General features: G+C 41.7%; 1 protein-coding gene across 1 annotated transcript; it reads left to right on the top strand.

The window, feature by feature from the left end:
- Nucleotides 1–2525: 2525 nt before the first annotated feature.
- On the top strand, nucleotides 2526–22150 carry rgma (repulsive guidance molecule BMP co-receptor a). Its single transcript, XM_012855012.3, has 4 exons — nucleotides 2526–3103; nucleotides 12988–13091; nucleotides 16593–17116; nucleotides 20774–22150. Exons 1-4 carry the CDS (start codon nucleotides 3090–3092, stop codon nucleotides 21467–21469), a joined length of 1338 nt encoding a protein of 445 aa, XP_012710466.2. The 5' UTR covers nucleotides 2526–3089; the 3' UTR covers nucleotides 21470–22150.
- Nucleotides 22151–22645: the final 495 nt, after the last annotated feature.

The following is a 22645-nucleotide window of genomic DNA, read 5'->3' as shown; positions in this document are numbered from 1 at the left end:
TACAAGTTTGCAACATCTTCACTCGATGCCCAGCATGCAGACGTTTGCTTTTAAAGGGGAATAAATCTGAATAAATCAGTTTACATGAAAAAAAAAGTGTTGCTGTTCCTTCACCACACTTGATTTTTATGAAATTTAAGATTTGTTCAACTAATCTGCCTTTCTTGAATGTAGCAAGGTGGGTAATGAGTGATCAAGTTAAGGAAATAAGAGCCTGAAACATCTCAAAGTCTGTGCAAAATCAATAAGCTAGTCTTTGTGTTGGAATACCGCATATGATTGCTATATCACAAGTTAGCAAAATTCTTGGGATCAAGTAGCCTGCAATCTCTTCCACACAAGGTCTCATGGTTATTTTCAGCTCTGCTGACTTTATGCTGTTTCTATTCTAACACAATGCCGAGGCAACACAGAATACAGGATCCCCCAGTGGTATGGGCTTAAATGAAAGACTATTCTGTTGCTAGAATTGTTACAGCACAAGGCTGATTGTCATTGATTTTCCATAAAATTAGGCAGAATTTGATACGTGCATGGAGAAGCATCTAAGCATTTTATCAGTCAAATGGCATGTTAAGCACATCTGCTATGTTAACTTGGCTGTAATACGTTTAGAAAGGCGGCGTGTGCTCCAGCTGTGTTTGAGATGGCAGCCTGCACCCTGCAACTTTAAAGCCATTCTTTTCACTCTGGGGTGTCGCTCTTTCATGTCCTGCTCTTACATCAGTGTAGAATTCAGAGCCTCTCTGTGGCCATATGGGCAGAGAAGGACATTTAGTGAAGGAGAAGATTACAGATGTCAACTTCTGGCTTTCAGCACTAAAGGATGATGCAATGGAACAGGTGTCTTCCATATACAAGCCCTTGTATTCACACCAAATGAACCTTTTTAACATTTTGTCACTTTACAACCATAACCTTCAAGCTATTGATTTGTTTTTATGACAGGCCAGCATAAATGAGCTGGTATTGTTCAGTAGTGCCACTAAATAAAGTCCAGTGGAACCCGATTGCCACAAGTCCCGTAATTATTACTTTAGTAATTTAATCTAAGTAATTCTTTGAGGGCTTCTGGCGTTTGTTGAAGAAACAGCCAAGAAGTTCAGGGAAACTCTGGAGGACCTGCAGAGATCCCCAGCTATGGTGGGAGAACAGGTCAACAGGACAACACAAATCTGGCCTTTATGGAAGAACCACAAGAAGAAAACCATTATCCAAATGTTTTGACCAAATGCAAAACGTTATGTCTTTTTTGCAGAAAAACCAACAGTACACATCACCCTAAACACATTATACCCACAGTCAAACATGATGGTGGCAGCATCATGCTGTGGGAATCGTTTCCTTAGGCAGAGACAGAGAAGCTTTTGTGAGTCGAGAGAAAAACGGATGGAGCTAAATACAAGGCAATCCTGCAAGAAATCATTAGAGGCTAAAAAGCAGCTAGAGCTTTGACCCTAATGTACGATCGGATCCACAATGGAAAGTTGTACAACAAGATGTTCATGACTATTTGTTATCATGGCCTAGTCAAAGTCCAGATCTTAACCCAATTCACAATCTGTGGTAAGGCTTGAAAATAGCCGTTCACGGATTCAATTACACACGTTTCAGATTTGTAAAAGGAATTTCAAAAACCTGCATTCCTCTACTTTCCCTTTAAATGTATGCACTTTTACTCACATAAAATATCAACTACATTTGAATTTGTGGTTGTGACAGGACAGATTCTGAACAATGTTCAGGACTACGAATACTTTTCCAGGCCCAGTTATGTAGCTTTACGCAGACAGCGAGAACAGCGTCACATCTGAACTCAACTGGCGAAGTCGGGTCTCAAACTGCTTCAGGTTTGTGTTGCATCAGAGTCAGACTGGAGAATCCTAGTTGTTTCTGCTGCTTCATCCAGTCAGAAGGTTGGAGGGAAACTAGAGCGTAAGGAGAATCTGTTGAGGTGTTGAAGCTTGGAGAGGCTGGGAGGGTGGAGGCGGTGGTTGCAGTCTGATCCTAAAACACAGGTGCAGCCTTCCCCCTGCCTTTGAGCAAAATGTACACCATACACCCCCCACCCCTCAGCTGTGAAGTGTTTGTCCGTCTGATCCTCCATTAAATCCTGATTAGTATGGATTCGTCTTGTCCCAAACCTGTGATTTGCACAGATGAGCGTGATGGAGGTCATCGATGTGTAAATAGATCTGACGGTCGGGGCAAGTCGCTGGCAATCAAACCAAGAACTAAGGCATCAATTTCAACGCTGTTAAAGGAGCAGAAACTACTGTGAAATAGGGTAGAGAGTATGAGGCGCCGTCAGAAGACATGTAATTGAAGTGTCATCGGTGATTGCGCTCTGTGGATTTAGTTTCAGCTGGTTTTACAGAGAAAATACCGCTTTTTTTAGGGAATTTCTTTACAGCAGCCAAGACCTGAGCTGTAGCCCACTTCTCTCCAGTGCACAGCAATAACAGCAAGGGGGGGGGGGGGGGGGGTCTGGGGTTATTGGGGGGCTTCCATGCGGCGTCACGCAGAGCCCATCATTGTCTCTCTCACACTTTCTAACAAGCCATTTCACAACATCCACGCAGCGGATCGGACTGTGCGCAGCAGCGGAGACGCGCAGCAGCTTTGCCCTCAGGGCTCTTTTCTACTCTCACTCTCCCCCCCACCACCTCCTCCTTCCTCCACGTCTTCGACCATAACTAACAACCTGGATGAGGCCAATTACTTGGACTAATCTCTCATAATGTCTCCGTTCCGATCGACCGAGGTGGAGTGGGTTGAAGCGATGGCTGGGGAGATCCGAGTCCGCCGGGTGCGAAAGGTGGCAGCCTGAGATTAGAGAGACACTTTTGATCTGGCTGCGGAGCGGACTCGGGAGGAATCGATCCGACGGACAGCGCCATGCACGGAGCGGTGGATTTTCCACTCAGACAGCCCCTGAGTGCGTGTGATTTTGGATTAGTGTGACAGCCTGGCTGTCTGAAGGGAGATTTGTTTCCCCCCCCCTCTCCTATTTATTTTTTATTTATTTTTTTGGTCAGGAGTGCGCTTTCCTCCGGGTTCCCGCAGAACTCCCGAGTCGCAGAGAGCCCATGCAGCCGCCAAGGTTGGTTCTGTCTCCTGTTCTGCGTTGGTTTGACACGTTAAGCCTTAAACTTCCTTTTTTTTTTTGCGCGTCGTTCTTCGCGGTTTGTCCTAAATTGGGCTATATCTGCTTTCCCAGAATCGCCGCAATCTGAACCAACAGTTTGAGTCAGGAAACAAACGCAACTTCTCTTTAAAAAAAAAAAAATCCAAATGTACCTGCTTTGCTTACTCCTACAGCCTTTTTTTTTTCTTTTGCAATGACAGCATTTAGACTAGGAACAGCCACTTTAATGTGACACGCTTTAAAGTATGAGCTCCTAGCCTACAACAGGTAAGAAAAATGCGCCCGCTGGATGGAGATTTTCGCCCTTTTAAAGGCTGACAGCTCCAATTAGCGCAATAACCGAGCTGTCCATGCAGCTCACATTTAATGACAGGTTTGCTTGCCCTCGTAAAAGCCATGTGCGTTTGTGTCAAGATTTCAGCTCCCAGATCAGATCTAACAAGCGCCATCTGTTGGGGGAAAGGAGAGGCTGTCGAGGTGGATCCGGCTGCATTTAAGACAGAACGCAACAGCTCACTAAATGTTTCATTTTGATCTTAAAGTGTTTCCTAACACCAATGGGTGGCTTTTCGGATTTATTATGTAATAGGATGCATAAGACCACCTGATTTATGCATTGTTTAAAATGTTCATTCCACATCTAAAATGAGAGACGCACATGTCAGACTACCTGGCCGATACCGATACTGGTTTATTTTAAGGCCTGACCTGCTAATTCCGATTTCAAACATGCAGTTTTTGGTTTTGGGTTTTCTCACACTAAGGACTATAACACAGATAGAGATTAAAAAAAAACACACACACACACACACATCTGCTGCAGGTTCAATAATAGAAATTCAACAGTTTTGAATTCAACAGAAAGGGAAACAAATACAAGATCAACACTATTTATGCATCAAAGTCTCTTAACAGTCTGTTTTTAGTATCATAAAAAATTTAATAATTGATGTAAAGTAAATTGATGGTGCGTTTAAGGACTCTCTGCCACAGTCCAATCGAAGGAAAATCGGGCGATTCTGATCATAGGCCAGTTCATTGGTGCATCTCTGATCACAGCTGTATGGGAAGCCCACATTCCTAATTTGTAAATAGAGCCATGCATTCAGATGTGAAACCTTACTGACAAAATCCAGTCAACTAATCAAACCATGATATTTGGTATGCTGCGTATTTTTATTCCTTAAAGTGAGATGTAGCTTGATCAGAGCCGGCAGCTAGTGTGAAGGATTCCCAACCTCCAGCTGACATGGTGGCATGACAGGAATATGGGCTATGGAAACAGATTTAGCTTAACTATGATCAATGTATATTGAGCTTTAAAATATCCTAATATGACATTTAAAACTGCCTTTGTGAGTGTGCACTGTAGACTGACAACATCTAGCAGTAAAATGCACGATTTACAAGGACATTCAACTGAGATTTTAAAGGCTGGGAGCTGAAAGTGTTCAAATAATTTTGGACTGGTGTTATTCAAGAGTGCAAATTGGAAATCATTACAAAGTTCTGCTTAGGCATGCTTTATTTTATGCTTTATACAGTACAGTATTGACACAAACATTAGATAAATATGCAACAAGAACAAATTTGTAGTTCAAAATCATAAAAACAGTCATTATTACTACAGCTGCTAAATAATATCAGATGTTTATTATTACAGTTTATGTAATGTTGTCCGTAACATTTCTTAATTGTTTTTTGCATATTGATGCATAGACTTAACTTGTTATTTAGATAAATGCTGATAAAACTATCACAATTTAGGCAACAAAATTGGTGCAACAATTTGCATATATTTTATTTGGATAGATATTTAGTATTTATGAGTGGAAATTAATTGCATTTAAGCTAAAATACACTTAAAAGTAAAAACAAAACAAAAATAGAAATCTACATTATTTTAATTTATACTAATTTTAATTTCATTTTAATTCAGTTTATCATTTAAGTACTTCACAAATCAGTTGTATTCAACTTATTCTGTTTTAGATTGACTTAACCTTTATACACAACAGTCGATTTGCATTCAACCAGTTAAATATAACTATAACATGTCTCCACAATCACCAGTTTATAAAAATATGGTAATATGTGTTTTAGATGAGTTGAAAGTCTTTGGCTTGTCTTCTCATGTTAAAAAATAAGATTTGCTTGCTATTAAGACATGACAGATTATTGAAATAGTAATGAACTTTTGAAATCTATTCTAACAAGGTGGTGTGTAAACCAATTCACTGAAAAATACAGCTAAGATGTGCCATTTGACTACCTCAGCGCTACGAAATTCAGTTTACTAGCAAGTCTGACTTTAGGATTAGCACTGTTGCTGAACATGCTAAGGATGGATGCAAACCTAAACTCTTCCTTTAACGCATAACATCCTTATGACTTTCATTCTTTTCATATCCTGTGTTGTCATATTCAGTCATAATGGAACATCACTGTCATTACTGTTATCTGCTGAAAACCAACAAAGAACAACAATACCATTTGACTGAACCACCATCTTCAATCAATTCTAATTAAAATCTTTTAGGTAGGATTTGTTGCAAAAATAAAGCAGTTAATGTGATCAGAGTTCAACCATCCTTGAACATTACATTTACAAACGAGTTTGCTTGAATAAGATTTGCATCATTTAAAAGGCTAATTATCAGGATGCAAACTCTCTCAAAAACACTTTTTATACTGTATTTTGTATCATTGTGCACAGTTGTGCTTTCTTATCTTTAGAAGAGGAAAAAACAATAGGAACATAGGAAGTTGATGATATCTGTTATTTAGTTTGGCTAGCGGCTCTGATTGTTTGCCTAATGGATACACAGCTCATGTTGTCAACTGTAGCTTTAAAACAGTGTTACATAGTGTGTAGCGCTCGTTTAGTTTCCATACAACGTATAAAACGGCAATTTATTGTTGTTTGAGTGTCAGTGTGCACATGATCAATATCACAATGAACTTCTTGCCTGCAATACATATCAGTTGACTATACAAGTACCATGCATGCTGGCTTTCTATGGCAGTAATATTTTTTTAAAGTACCATCTTTTTTGGACTATAAGGACCGAACTTGATACACCGAGCTGCTCCAAGCAGGCGGTTGCAAGGACGCGCGGCATCACAGTCCCTCTTTGTTCTCACTGACAGGTGTGCGGTGGGAGGCTGCTGGAAAAGAAACGGCTCTAGGTAGCTAATCAAACATTTTACCATCCGTTCCGCCACTTCGTCCCACTGGCAGAAAGTATGGGAACTGTAGGAATTTGCCACAAGAAATGTTGGCAATAGTACGCTCCACTATGAAGGGTATAACATCCCTGAAGAGCCAGAGCGGAGTCTGCCAAGCTCACAGTATGCGCACAGTACGTCCGAGTATGTGGGAGCCTTTGGGCAGCCTGCGCCAAGAGTACGCGCTAGCAACAATAAACATAGTAAGTTAATTCAATATAAAAGTTAGGTTTATTTTGGGCATATGATAGAAACAGGGTAGTGTAGTCCAACTATTCTGTCCTCCCAACTGAGACGGATAGCTCTCCCTCCCAGGAGAGAGCTGTGTACGTGAAGGGGAGGAGTGATATTACACATTTGGGAAGAATATTTAGTGCGCCTTATAATCTGGTGCCCCTTATGGTCCAAAAACTACGGTATATAGTGATTTTTGGTTTTCAGTGCAGTAGAAAATGTGTTAAGAAGGCTTTAAGATGTTCTTCTAAAGACATTAAGAAACTACAAATAAGTTATGTAATAGCCAAAACATTAGACGTAACCAGGTTGGCATCAAATCCAGTGTTTAACGTCGGCGACATGACCAGTGTTTTGTAACTTACATTTGTTTTTAACAAAACAACCTAACTTGTCTTTCTTGTAAGCGAGAGTAAAGTGTAAAAGCCTTTTGTTTTCAGCCAGCTCTTGGGCAATGTGTAGCAATGGGAGGATGAATGATCTATAGATTACCAGTAAATAATGCAAAAAGTATACTATTTACGAAGACAAACTGAGATTCTAGAGGCTGGAAGCTAAAAGGGTTTGAAGTAACTGATATCGTTCAAGAGTGCTGGTGGGGGACAAAATAACACGTTTTACTTTAACTTCTGTATTTACTCTACAGTTAAACTTACTTTGCAGCTTCTTATAAGCATTTAGTGGCCTTTTTGTCACACATAGAGGCTCTAACTACAATCATTTGTTAACTAATTTTGAGCCTCAGCGAACTGTGCAACCAGTGGAATAAAAGATGGAACGCACATGGTCACGTTTGGTCTGCTCCAGGGCTTTTCCAGCCAGCAGTCGACCAAAAACACGTCATAAAAATATTCCCATCAAAGCCTTCAGGGTGTTAAAAGACAATTTAACTCCTGAGTTGTGCAGCAGCCACAGCCTTGCTGCCACAGCCCCAAAAATATTCCATGATTTATCAAAAAGATTTTCAGCGAGCTGCAGCTTAGAGCTTTCAGCTGCACTCATTCATTTCAGATGTGAATGCTGGGTATATTAGTGTTGGATGCAAGCCTTTACGCAGGGCCACCCCTGTTGAAAAACATGTGTAGGCTCAGACCTCATTGTATGGGAACGGATCCATCACCCGCGAGAGGGGACAGCAGCCACACAGACGTTCACCACTCCTGTGGAAAATTACTGTAGAGCCAGCCACAACCTGAGCGTATATGCAGTCATCCATCAGGTGGGGTTTCAGCTTATATGGCAATGAAAGGCAGCAGAAAGGTTGCCAATTGTGAAAACGAAAGCTAATCAAGAAAGTGTGTTGTCTGTAAGAGGAGTTTGAGTTTGGTTCTGTGAGGAAAGTTTGTCGAATTTGTTGACATGACATCCAAATGCAGTTAGATCAACTCAAACTAACATCAAAAATTAAATACTCTTCTTCTTCTTGTACAGGTTTGAGATGTACCAATCAGGTGTTTCACAGCTGATACAGATTTCCGTTATCTATGCCCACTCATCTGTGCAGGGACACAACCAGACGCAGAGACAAACAACCGTGCAGCCATACCTAAAGGAAGTTTTGAGAGACCAGTTAAGCTGACAGTCATGTCTTTTAGACTGTGGGGGGATAACAGAGTACCCAGAGAGAACACATGCAGGCACAGGGAGAACATTCAACAATTCAAAATTGAGTTAAGAAATGTCCAACAAATTATTAAAAACTGGAAGGATAGTGGAGACCCGTCGTCTTCGAGGAAAAAATGTGGCCGGAAGTAAATCTAGAATGATTGTGATCGGCGATCACTTAAAGCTACAGTAGAACTCTGGGCTGTGTTTAATAGTGAAAGAGCATTTCCACATGCACAATGCGAAGGGAACTCAAGGGACTGGAACTGAACAGCTGTGTAGCCTTAAAGGTATTATATGCTTAGAAAAGACAAAATGGATGGATGGATGTTTTTAGTGAAGTGGAAGTATATATTTTCACAAACGTGGTCCACAGCGCTGGTCTATTAGTGGGTCTTCGAGGGTAGAAAGATTTTAGTTCAGTTTGTGAACACAAATCAAGATCGATCGACTGTATCTGTGGCATGGAGCCATTGTTCTCAACCTGTGGCACACACACCGCTGATGGTGCTTGGGATATCTTTGGTGCTACTCTAAAGAAATACTGATATTAATTACTTGCAAGGCAGCAAATTAACTGTAACGTAGAGCTCATAAGCACCAGCAGCCAATAGAGATATTAATATTTGCTTGAAATGAAAGGTACTCAACAAAGCAGTGCAGTGGAGAAGATTAAGAGAACTCTCAGCACAAACTGAGGCAGACAACAGTGAACCAGGAACAAGCGCCGGTGGCCGGTGCTCCATGTACCTCTGAAGTCAGATCTGGAAACGACAACTAACTCAATATAATGAAAAGCTGCTTTGCTAATTGATAGGCTCAGTGGCAAGGCTAGAAACTACTACCAATGCTAGTCAATAATAACGGGCAGGGTTTACCCCAATGCATTTTACTTACAACTCCAACTCCTGCTCCCACTGGCAAGGCTCGGCTCATTTATTTTAAATACGTTCTTTTATTTTTTTACAGCCCGGTAAAAGTGACACCAACATTAGAATAGAATATAGGTGTCAAAATAATTGTTGCTTCCATTATTGAGAGCAACATACAAGGGTAAGTGCTCCTGTTTCTGCGACAGTGTTGTAGTTACCCCCCCACCCTGGACAACGTAAGCTAACGCTAGCTGTCATTAGCTTGCCGGACACAGAAAGCCCAATGACCGCCTTACTGTTGGTCTGAGCTCCCCCCTCAAGGTACCTAATGCTGCACCACACAAAGTTTCATGTGCACCCTACTAACCACCCCCCACCACCCCAGCCCCCCCTCCTCGTTTTTTACTAACTACTGCCAGGATTAGTTAGTTTTTTGGGGTAAACCATGATTATGCATATCAGTGCATTTTCCACTTTCCAACTATCACCACAATATGATTTACAGCATGCTTTTGAAAAATCAAATGACATATAAATCCTCCAAAGTACAAATAAGTCATTTCATTGGCAGCTGTCACTAAACGTTCCATGCAAGTCAGCCATATTGGATTTTAAGTTCAGGGATGGTGTGAAACCTCAAACATTACCATTTAAAATTCTGACTTCAAAGATCGTTTGTGGTAACGACGAACTAAGTCCTGTTGGAACACTGTTACTGTTGAAAAGGTATGTTTGTACTTAAAAACATCATTTACAGGATTGGTACTTTTTATAAAAAGTGTTAAAACCTGCATTAGTGAATAGAACAGGCTTAAAATATAAGTTTTTTGCACACATTGGGCTTTGTTTTACCTGCTGAACAGCAATGTAGTTGTCAAAATGTTCTGCTTAAGGCACCATCTGTCCAGCCACATAAAATCTGTAAGACCGTCTGCCATTCGTTTTCTCACAGTAACATGTTGTTTGGTTCTAAAACGTCTCTTCAAGCTAATGATATGCATCTGGTGGATGGGAGGAAAGTCATAATATGACATGCAATGTGATGTTAATCTGGCTCCGCTGTTGCATCTAATTATGCGGAGAGTGGTTATTTGTTTAATAAAAACAGAAATCAGCGTATCGTAGCCAAAGTGTAAATAACCCATTTTTCATGCCGGGTGTCTGTAATAAGTTTTATAGGCAAGTTAGCCACATGGGGCTTTTAAGGTCAGGGATGGAAAGAAACAATCCCATTTGGAATTTCAACTTCAAGGGACCCATTTGTTAATTTTTACAACAATAGACTGTAAAGCTTCAACTTTTGAGTAAGAATGTAATGCGCACACAAATGGTTTCCTTTAACCAATCAAGCAGTCTCTATTCTTTCTTCTTTTTATGACAAGCCCAAACAAACCAGTGAAAAAGTCCATCTCTTTACTCAGGCAGTACTTTGACCCATGGTTCTCATACTTGGGGTGCCTTTACTAGTTTTTGAGAACTTCCAGTAGGAACCGAAGTGGATGATGCTGAACCAGAAACAAGTGCAGAGGAATACTTGAGCTATGTCTCATTTTTTATTTTTTATTTTTATTTTTTTTTTACAAAAGTTGTAAATAATAGCATCAAATCTAACTTAAAAGGTAACTGACCCCCATATGAAAGCACAATCCTGCCCCTGGACAAATTAAAAAAATGTGTCTTATAGTGCTAAGACAGGACCATAGGACAACCCTGTTAAAACTTTATTAGCAAAAAAAAATTGGATTTGGAGGTGAGTTACCCTTTAAGAGTGTTCCAGATCCATAATTGAGAAGCAGTTGGATTTGCAAATTGATGTGCTCAGCAACAGTGGTGGCCAAAGGCTTTATAGGGCCTTAAGCAGAATTTGATTTGGAGCCGCTCTTCCTGTTAAGAACATCAGCACCACTAAAAGCGTTTCAAGTTTAATTGGGTGAGCTTAAAAGGATTATGGGCTAATTGGTTATTATTTGATGAGATGTATTTGTGAACAAGCAGAGCTCAAACACAAGGGAAAGACTAAAGTCGTAGCATCAGACGTTAACCATGGTAACGCAAAAAAACAATGACAATTTTTCGTTGCACTATTTCCATACTAAACATGGCAATTCCATTACATTTTGAATTTAAACTTAAAACAAATTGAAATTTTAATTTATATATGATGAAACCGTCAAATGCAATTTAACACCATCTTCATTCAAACGTAAACATTTTAGATCTATGGTCTGTACTGAAGTTCAAACATTCATGAGACACCCCTGACGACTTGGGGGCCCTGAGTTGGCTGGCTCTGCTCTTCAATAACGCTACTGGTATTACAAGCTAGTAATAAAAGACATTTTGATATACAAATCCTGAGGTTTTTTTAGTTTTAAATTGTATATATTTTTTATTATTGCAGCTATCACAAAGTTTTATTCATAAATGGCAACCATATTGGAATGACACATAATCAAACCCTGTCATTTAACCAACAGAGCAGTAACAATGGATACCATTTCTTTTATTTTTAACTCCTTGATTTGTTGTTGTTTTTAATGACACAACATAATAAAGATGAAAAAGTCCAGTTGTTGCACTACTACAGTTGTGTCCAAAACCTTTGCCGTGGGGGCCAAAAATGTCAAGTTTAAAGTATTGAATGGCCTCAAAATGTTTTTTTTTTAATTAACTTTGCAAAAAAATCATGCAAAAAAAATATAACCTTTTCATTTGTACCAGTTCAACAATAAACGAAACACACATTTTAATGAAACAAGTAGAAAAGGGATCTGCAAATCATTGTAGATTTGAAACATAAAAGAGTCTTCCAGCTTTGCCCTGTTAAAAAAAAAAACAGCGAATGTTTACCTAAATTTCTTTGTGTGCCTTTTTTAGCAGCTAGAACAGAACATGGCTCACTCCTGCTTTATATGGGCAAGTTTAGTAAAAGGGAGTGTGCAAGTCTGCTTTTTAGGAAGTCACTTGATGTCCTATTTACCAATAGAATGAAAAGATGAATATGTTGTGTTGCACTTTACATTTGCCATTTTAAGAAGATTTTAACTAGTAGCGTCTTGAAAATGCCTAGCATATTCGGAAATAGCACCCTAACATTTTTTTTATGTGTGTCTGCGACAAATTTAGGTAATTCTTGAAGAGGGATATAGGGCCACAAATATCTCCTGGGCCACACTTTGGACACCCCTGCACTAGTATTTATTTATTTTTACCTTAATAATGTTAACTGGTATTTAGGGGATTGGAACCTGTTACAAAAAGTTTGGGAACAACTGGCACAGACAGATTTATGTGAAGTGACCAAAAAAGGATATAAGTATGACAGCCAAGTCCTGCATGTTGTACATGCTTTTTTTTTTTCCTCCTCTGTTTATTAACATTAATCACTTCTTCACACTTTTTTTCCCCCCACTGAAGTTCTTCTCTTCTTGCAGTAAAACAAAGGTGTCTTGCATATGGCTTTGGGGGGCTGCAGCTCTGTGGGTCGTTAAAAGTCGAAAAATTCGCCACATTGAGGTGAAACATGAGACCCTCATGCAGAAGCGGGGTCGAGGGACGAGGGGGGGGGGGGGGGGGGGAGCGGCTGTGATTGGCTGAGTGAGCCCCGCTGGTCCCACTAGTCCGCGGAGGGAGGACGTACCTTCTCCGCTTCTCTGGGAGGAGCAGAGCTCCGCAACCCGCCGCGCTTAGAGGCGTCTGTACCCGCATACATGTCGGCTGTGTGTTAAACCCAGGTCCAGATTTTCTATTTGTTTTAAAAGGCTTTAAAAGCATAATCTATTTACCATGAGAGGAGGACGGCACCCGGATTTGGACCTGTTTTTGTGGAGCGTCTTGCTGGGAACGCCGCCGCAGCTCCGCCGCTAAACTTGTCTCCACTGTTTAATCCCATGTGAGCAGGAAGAGGAGCGAAGCTGGATGGATGGTTATGGGGGAAGGAGGGAGACCCTCGGCTCTTGACGTGTGCAGAGTCCTCGCTGTGTTCTTCGCACTGTTCCCCTCCGGTAAGAAACTTTCAAATCACTGTTCAGACTTTGCATGCTCGCCTGACACCCACACGGATAGAGGAAGGTTACACTGGAGAGATTGTGTTGCCTGTGTTTAACGCGTCTCTTTATAACCTCCAGGTCCCTTGTTTTGTTTGGTTATTTAAAAAAAAACACACAAACACAAAAGAAAGTAAACTTTTGTAAACAGTCATATTCAATACATTGTTGAAAAGTTAATTTATTTCAGAAACTCAATTCACTAAGGGAAATACAGTACATGGTATAAAGCTGTTATTTCTGTTAATTTAGATTTTCTCCCCCTCCAGCTAATAACAACAGTGTTTAAAATCAGTATGTTGCATCCAACTAATAAAAAAGCTACAGATATGTGGGCTTAATGAAAAGTATGTATTAAAGTTTTTTTTATAAGGTACTTTTAATCTGACACCCTCTCTAAAATGCATATTCTAGTTTACTGAATATGAATTATGGCTCGGCGATATGGACCAAAAATAATACCTTGATATTTTTAGGATAAACACTGATAAATGATATTTACCTCGATATGTTTTTCTTCTCATAAAGCAATTGTTTTCAAAAAGTGAAGACATCTCTGTATCAAAGCTTTAGCCCAAACGTCTCACAGGCAGATTTTTTTTTAACTAACAGCTGCAGATAAATATGAGAAACAGTTGAAAAATAACCTACTGGTAAGCATAAAAGTATAATTCTAATGCAACAAAGTCCATCTCGATATAAACAATGTAGTTTCAATTTTTTTTATCTCTAAATGTAGTGTGTGCGTGTGTGTTCATGCTATTCACTATCAACATTCAGAATGGTTTAGCTTGGTCGTCTAACAAGGACTTGATGTGGCCATTAGTGTTGTTATTATTAATTTTCATGGTTAGATTAAAACATCATCCAGTTGTTTAGTTTTCCAGTCTCTGTGCATTGTATGTTTTTTACTAATTGGACTTTAATGTAGTTATTGACTTTAGTGTCAGATAACATACTCTCCGAGCTGTTATTGCCTATGGATTGGTTTCTGGGTTCCTATGCATTTTTTCCCCCAAATTCACGTACCTTATTTATTTATTTATTTATTTTTGGGGGGTGGGGGGTGTTGGAATGTTATGGACATTTGAATGTGAAATGTTATCCACGATCTTAACTATAGGGATTATAAATCATAAAACAGCACAATGCTGAGACTGACTCTTTTGCCATCTGGACTCACTTCACATAAATCATCTCTGTTTCCAATTCCATATCTTGTACTGGTTAGAATAAGGAATGGCCAGTCCCGCACTAAATGCTAAATATTTGTGTGTTGGTTGGCATTTCTAAGTAGACTCAATTTAAGAACCACAGGTGCTGTTCAACTTGAATTTAAAGTAGTCTAGAGCCCATAAAAAGTAGTATAATAGCCTAGCATAATAGTGTGCATTCAGTCAGTAGGTCACAAAACAAAAATGTGAATGGTTAAAAAAAAATTATTTTTCAAATAAAAGATGAAGCACACATTTAAATATAAACTCATGTAAGATTCACTGAATATATAATCATTATATTATACATAATATAAGCATTGGTTTTGTCTTTAGAAAATTGAAGACAGATTATAAAGCCTGAAAACGAGTCCTTTTGTCCACGCTCAATTGTCTTTCATTTTCTAATTTCATCCAGACCTAGAAAATTATAGATTAAAAAAAAAAAAGATTCCAAACATTTCTTCTGGCTGTTTAAGACTACACAGAAACTGGGTGAGAAAAAACTGGATATTATATAACTGGATAGGAATTCGACTAGTTTACCCTTTAAAGTGCCTTACAATTATGTTTTCTGTCAATAACTGCATTATACGTAAGTATATATTATCAAATTCTCTTCAGAGTTACAGCTATACCCATCCAGAGTGACTCTTAGAATATATTCAGGTGATGAGGCTTACAGCAACCTTCTAAGCCTTTGGGATTGAGAAAGTGCTGACGAATAGAAAACGAACTGAACTATTCTGGTGGGCAACACCTCGCTCAGTTTATTTTGCACATTTCTCAGTATTATCAGCTTTTCCCACTAAACCACTGACCATTAAACAGCAAACTCATAAAGCGAAGATAGCTGAGATGAAGACCGTTTTATGTCAGGTGGGTGGGTGAGCGCTGAACGTGGCAAAGCTTTTTCACAGAAACGTTCAAACCGCGACTTCAAAGCGTTGCTATGTCTTTTGCCTTGTAGCAGTCGCCGAAACGGCCTTTACACATAAATGCCTTTATTAGTCCAAGGTGACGCTTTGTCAAACACGGTGTCGCAATAAGGCGTCCTGAGATATGTTTGAACAGTAATGGCGTTCAACCATCTCCAGAACAGCGCTGATAGATTATGAGTGGACTTGTAGATTAGTGCCAAAAGAGGGGTTTTAACCTAAAACTTAAACGCTAGAGAAATTCAATCCTTTATAATGAACTGCATGCCTTATATGTTGTTTTTTTTTTTATTCCCGAGTCTGGTTTTGCATCTGATAGATGGTTTAAACCAGGGGTGTCAAACTCATTTTGGTTGAGGGGCCGCATTCAGCTTTATCTGATCTCAAGAGGGCCACACGAGTAAACTCATTGCAAGATTAAATAGAACTAATAAATGTGGACTTATTGTTGATTTTTATGTTAAATTCATTTCACTTTTACACAATATATTATGAATAACCTCAGCGTTTTTAAGAAAAGTATGTACAATTTCAACAAAACTTTTACTCAGTTAAACATTTACTTGTGCATTATGCATAAGAACTGATCAGTGATTGGACAATGTTGAAAAACATTTATTCAAATTTTTTGGTACTTAAAAACACTGTCCTGCATGACAAAATACATCAAACAGATAAAAATTAAGAAATGATTTAAATTTGTCCACACCTGAAGCTTAATCTGCTAATTAAAACACAGCGCCCCTCGTGGACAATATAGGAACTGCATATTTTTAATTAAGCGAAGTACATGTTTTTTTCAATAATTGTTTTATCATTCTCTTCCTTTTATCTCCTCTTTCTTTCACCTTTTCTTTTTTCTTCTTGTTCTTCCTTTCCTCTCCTACTTTCCCATTGTAGTGTCCATATTATTTGAGATATTACTCGCATGAATCATAATAAAACTATTCACATTCATAAATCAAGCGGAGCACTATGGCAAAAGCAGTACTGCTCCACCAGTGAAAGTCAAATCCGATGAGCTCTTTTTGGCATTAAGACAAAAATTCTTATTGCCACATTGCATTAAGCCACAGGGCCGGCCCAAATTGTTCGGCGGGCCGGATGCGGCCCGCGGGCCGTATGTTTGACACCCCTGGTTTAAACTGTGAAAATGTTGCTTTTAACTCTCCGCATGCCAGTGTAGGCCATTGTAGATTAATTTTAGAAAAAGGAAAAAAAAAAGACTATTCTTTTTATTTACAGCTTTTGCACGTTGCCAGACGGGTTGTTGGTTACCTTGCCGATTCCCTTTGTCGCCCTGACAGTGAGCCTGCAGTGCAAGGTCATCAAGTGTACCACTGAATATCTGGCCATCACCTCGAACTCGGCGCTCGGGGAGGAGGAGTACTGCACGGCCCTGCGGGCGTACAAGAGCTGCGTGGGCCGACTGGCGCGGAGCTGCAGGGGCGACCTGGCCTATCACTCCGTCCAGCATGGCATCGAGGACCTAATGAACCAGAAGAACTGCTCCAGGGAGGGGCCGACGTTCCAGCCCCGCGCCAGGACCCCGCCTCCCCCGCCCCCGCCTCCCCCCGTCCTGACCGACAGCCAGGAGCGCTCCGACGGACCGGAGGTCTGCCACTACGAGCGCAGTCTCACGCGAACCTCGGCGCCGCCCAACTACACCCACTGCGGCTTCTTCGGAGACCCCCACCTCAGGACCTTCGGCGATGACTTTCAGACGTGCAAGGTGGAAGGAGCCTGGCCCCTCATCCACAACAAGTTCCTGTCGGTGCAGGTGACCAACTCGCCCGTGCTGCCGGGGTCTTTGGCAACCGCCACAAGCAAGGTGAGGGTCTTTCTCTTCGTCCTGTTCACTTAAGCCCAGTTTAAGGCTGGTTGCTCGTTCTTTAACACATCTGCTGGCTAACTTCCCTGCAGAAAAAAAGGCCGTTTTACATAACGGACATAAGAACTCTGACAGTCATAGTCAATGATTAATTATACATTTTTTTTGCTAAATTTATGTTGCTGACCTCATAAATTTGATGCACGCATGGTCCTGCAGGAAAACTGCTCGGTCAAACAGAAAGAAGTGTCCCGTTCTAAAACTCCAAAATGAATCTTGATTAGGATTTTCATTTCTGCTGTAAATATTTTATGGTTTTTTTCCCCGGCGAAAGAGGTTCGTCACATATTGCAAACTGTTAAATAATCGGCGCGTAACCTGGAAAAGGGACGCGTTAGACGGAGCTTTAAGTCCGTCGCAACATTTTTGTTGCATTCATTGCGGTAATGACCCAATTGATGCTGAAACGCATCTACAGATCCATTGCGGTCCGTTTTGCCGGGAGATTCTACGGTTGTGCCTGCAGGACACTGCAGGGAAATGCCTCACAAACACAAACGCTGCTATCAAAGTAACAAAATAAAAAAGCCCAGTAAGAACAACTTAACCATTATTGAACAGCTCCATCACTTCACGTAATCATATTTTTGAAGACCAGAGCAGGAAGGTGAGTGGAGTTTTGCGCGCGCCTCCTCCTCGATGTGGTCGGGCTCTGAGAGCTGCCAGCGCCGCTTCTCTCCTGTCAAACTCTGGCGTCTGTTTAGTGTTTGGAATTAGCTCCGTAATAACGGATCGAGAAGTCTCAAGTCCCGGTCTGCCATCGCGGGGATCTTGATAAGCCTCCTAAACGACATGTTGCAGCAGAGCAGCATCAGATGTTTACGCGGGGATTTATCTCGGCTTCGCCCCGGCCTGATGTTTTCTGCTGCTCGGGGTGGAGCCCATTACTGTCTGCATACTTGTTTTTTTTTTTTTTCTCATATCTCCATCTGCAGAGTGTACTGGATTATTACTTTGTTCAAAGGCACAGCGGATAATTTGGACGGTTGTTGTGAAATTGTCTTTTAGTATCATGATGGAGTTGGCCCGGATTTGGCCGAGCCTCAGGAGCATTTGTAATTGAGGTCCAAAACTGAAGTACTTAGATGGAGGAATAAAAGGACTCACGTTTGTAGAAACTGTAATTTTCTGTAATCAGGGCTTCTTAATGACTCTTATTAAGCATCCGTGGCTTATTTAGCTTTTAAGGGAATTACATTTTTTGTGCCGCTATTCTTGGAAGCGAACGAGACAGCTTTTTTTTTAAGAGCGCTCGATTCTGGATAAAAGGGGAAACAAAGCAGCAGCAAGTGCCACCTGTGCAAACAAGAGCCTTCTGGTGAAAGATCCTGCTTTAAATAGCAGAGCGCCATGTTGGTTAGTAACACCATTCACGCCGCAGCAAATAACCTTGAATCAGAGGGAGCACCGGCGGAGGCTGGTGCCTTTCGTCCGCCGCGGTGAAACGCTTAAGAGATGAGCGGCAGGAAGGTGGGCCGCAGGGTGGGTGCGACGCTTTAATTGTCAGGCTAATAGAGTGTCGTGCGGCCCCTCTGTCGGAAACAGGCCACAGAGCATTTGGCTGTCCTGGCGCTGCTGCTCGGACAATGGCCCATTGGTGTGTGTCCCCCCCCCCCCATGAAACGGAGCCTGCAGAGCTCTGACCGGCCTCGCTTAATTAGCTGCAGAGTGTATCGTTGTGTCCTGGCCCGACGCCACTCCCCGGAGCATAGTTCTGGGGGTTCACAGGCAGGTTTTTCAGCGCTATGAATAGCTCGTCTTTGTGTCTGCAAACTGAGGGCTGATTTTTACATGGCCAGGGACTCGTGTTTTTGGAGGGCGTTTACCTTGGCCTCCCCCCATGTCGAAGCCAGCCCTGAAACGCGACACTTCGCCGGGGTAGAAGGGGATAGATGTAGCACAAACTTGTCGTCTGTGCCAAAGTATAAACCTTTCCATTTTATTATTATTATTTTTTTATTCTGATGTTCGCAGCCTTGCAAAAGTATTTATCCCCCTTGAACTTTTCCTCATGCTGTCACATTACAACGGCAAAACTCTGCGTTACCTGTTTGGATGGGATATTATGTGAGGTACCGTCACAGAAAGTAGTGCATAATTGCGTAGCGGTAGGAAAATGAGACGTTGTATTTAAAGTATTTTATATATGAACATCAGCGGCACGCTTCTGATTACAGCCCCCCCCCTGGAGTCCGATACGCTGGGTTTGGACAGTTCACGGAGCACCGCTCAGGTTGTCATATAGAAATTGAAAGAGTTGACCAGAACTGCAAAACTACTGAGACGTGGCCCTCCGCCTAAAATGATAGGTCAGGTCAGGGGAGCATTAACCAGAGAAGCAGCCAAGGGGCCTCTCTGGAGGAGCTGCAGAGATCCGCTACTAGTCATGCACTCCACAAATCTGGGCTTGATGAAAGGGTGGCAAGAAGAAAGCACTGCAAACTAAAAATAAGTAAAATGTTCTTAAAGTTAGTGTATTTGTCCTTGATTTGAGCAGGTAAATAAGATGATTTCCCAATGGAATAAGATTTTTGCACTTAAAATAGGAACAACTCATCTCCATCATCTTATTTTAAGTGCAGTATGTCTAATTATCTTATTTCAGGGGTCAAAATACTCATTCCATTGGCAAATAATCTTATTTACCTGTTCAAATAAAGTACGAATACACTACAACTTTAAGAACATTTTACTTATTTTTAGATACGTTTTTGCAGCGAGCCAAAACTGACTGAATGTCATAAGAAGTCGTGTCGACGACTCGAGAAAGATGTGGAAGAAGGTGCTCTGGCCAAAACGGACATTTTAGACCTTTGTGCAAAATGCTAAGCATTATGTAAAAGTAATAATGCACCTCTAACAAAGCGTCCACACTGTGAAACACAGGGGTGGCACCATCATGTCGTGAGGATGCATTTCTTTAGCGGGGTTACAGAGCAATCCTGGCAAATAAACCTTTTAGAGGCCGCAAAGGACCTGCGCCTAAAACGGAGGTTCACCTTCAAGCAAAACGAGAGCTCTTAAACGTAGAGCCAGCGCTACAATAGAATGGTTCATATCAGTGCAGAACCGTGCATGAAATTGGCCTGTTTTATAGTTCATACCTAAATGTAATTAACTATTTATTTTTGTTTAAAAAAAGTTCATACATAAATCTGAGTATCTGCAGCAAGGCATGGAAACTGATGCTCACAGATGCTGTTCATCAAAACCTAACAAACGTGTAGTCAGTCGATGGAAGAGCAAAGCAGGCAGAGATATAACCTTAAAAGACCTGCAGCTATTTTTGCCTAAAAGGTTGAACTGACTCAGGAGGGGCCGGAAAAAAAAAGAAAAAAAGTCCGAACCCCCCACCTTTCAGATTTCTGTCTGTAAAGCAAACAGCAAACCATGTATCTGCTTCGTTCCACAATTACACAATATTTTGTGTTCATCTATTGCACAAGATTCCAATAAATTGAATTTAGAGATTATAATTTGACACAAATGTAAGTGCTGTTAATACCTTTGCAATTTACTATTGCAATTTACTGGATTTATTACAGTTTGCTGTGATTGATTATACAACCTGTCTTTTTTTTTTTCTTCTTCTTGCAGCTGACAATCATCTTCAGGAACTTCCAGGAGTGTGTTGAGCAGAAGATGTACCACGCAGAGACCGACGACCTGCCGGCGGCGTTCGCCGACGGCTCTAAAAACGGAGGCGACCGCTACGGGGCCAACACTCTGCGAGTGGTGGAGAAGGCTCCCGGGCAGCACGTGGAGATCCAGGCCAAGTACATCGGCACCACCATCGTGGTGCGGCAGGTGGGCCGCTACCTGACCTTCGCCGTGCGCATGCCGGAGGAGGTCGTGAACTCGGTGGAGGAGGGCGACACCCAGGACTTGTACCTGTGTCTCCATGGTTGTCCCGCCAACCAGCGCATTGACTTCCGGAACTTCAGAGCCCGGGCGGCGGAGGCGACTCAGGGCGCCAGTAGGACCAGGGGCGACGCCGGCACGCACGGCTTCACCTACAAGTCGGCGAAGGCCAAGTGCAAAGAACGGCTTCCGGTGGAGGATCTGTACTTTCAGTCCTGCGTGTTTGACCTCCTCTCCTCCGGAGACATTAACTTCACCATGGCGGCGTTCTACGCTTTTGAGGATGTGAAAATGCTCCACTCAAACAGCAAGAGATACCACATATATGAAAAGGACGCTCTAAACAGCGCGGCACAGGGGGGCAAACATTTCCTTCTGGTTCTGGTCTTCAACCTCCTGGCCGTACTGCTGTGTGGCGCGGCCCTTCTGTAGCTTGTCCGACGCGGCCTCCTCGTGTCGCGTCTGTCAGTGAATGTGGAAGTACCATCGCTGTGTCGTGTATTGACCCCTCCAGCAGCTCATTTTGGTGGTTCTGATGTCAGGCTGATGACAGGACGACGCTCACCACTCACTCGCCCGCCTGTCATCGCATGCATTTAGCTGCCTTTGCTCTTTGAAGGGAGCCCGGAGAGCTCAGGATGTCCACCTGGGATTAAAACGTATGAATAACCCCCAAGATGATCTTCCGCAGAAAGAGGGGCCCGCTGATCCTCCCCTCCTCTGATCCGCACGTCGGTGCCAGGGCCGGCCGTGGCTCATGTGGCCGAGCGGGGATTGGAGTGGGTGGGGACTGCGACCTGACAGGGGGCTTTTGTTAACCTGAGGCCAGAGGCAGCTCCATGTTTGATTAGTTTCCAGCTTTGGAAAAGCCTGAGATTCTCCGAGGAAGCTCCCAGCCAAAAGGATGTCAGAGCAACGTCTCCAGTTGTCTGCAGCGGAGATTAATGAGTCATATTGTTAGGTTTTTGTATGTGTGTGTGTGTGTGTGTGCAGTAGTACAATGTGAAGAGCATCTGTGCTTAATTATGTGTTTGTGAGAGCAGGACTTCCACATATATATATATATATATATATATATATATATATATATATATATATATATATATATATATATATATATATATATATATATATATATATATACGAAAACATCTCCTGGGGGAGAGATCTGTCTCTTGTCTTTGTGTTGCTCCCAGATCTTTTTTGAGAGATGGAAGACAAAACAGTCTCCATCGGCCAAGTCGCCGACTGGAATTAATAGAACCGCATCATTTGTCAGTGACACACACAGCCGTTGCCGCCATTGTTTAAGCTGAAACGGTGCTTTTCAAGCCTGTCATGTGAGCGCGGCAAAGAGGACCAACTTTTCTGCTGCTTCTGAGGAGGTAGATGAGGCGACGGAGGGCCCCCAGTTTTAACGGCGACAAAGACGGTGGCCGTTCGGCTCAAAAGCCGTCACATCTGGTTAGTTTTAAGCGTTTGCAGACCAAGAACGGACTGAGTCACAACGGCTGAGCAGCAAGCACGTCTGTAAGAAAGAAAAAGGAAAAAAAAAAAAAAAAAAAAAAAGGTGATCTCATGACTGAACTTGTTGCCAAAGGACGCCCT

Source organism: Fundulus heteroclitus, chromosome 2, assembly GCF_011125445.2.
Source record: "Fundulus heteroclitus isolate FHET01 chromosome 2, MU-UCD_Fhet_4.1, whole genome shotgun sequence".
Taxonomy (NCBI): Eukaryota; Metazoa; Chordata; class Actinopteri; order Cyprinodontiformes; family Fundulidae; genus Fundulus; species Fundulus heteroclitus.
The sequence above is the reverse complement of the archived record's forward strand: the minus strand, read 5'-3'. Positions and strand labels throughout refer to the sequence as shown.

Coding starts and splice junctions, on each gene's coding strand:
- rgma (XM_012855012.3), top strand. Junction 13,092..16,592: donor CTTCGCACTGTTCCCCTCCG/GTAAGAAACTTT, acceptor TCGCCCTGACAG/TGAGCCTGCAGTGCAAGGTC. Junction 17,117..20,773: donor TGGCAACCGCCACAAGCAAG/GTGAGGGTCTTT, acceptor TTCTTCTTGCAG/CTGACAATCATCTTCAGGAA.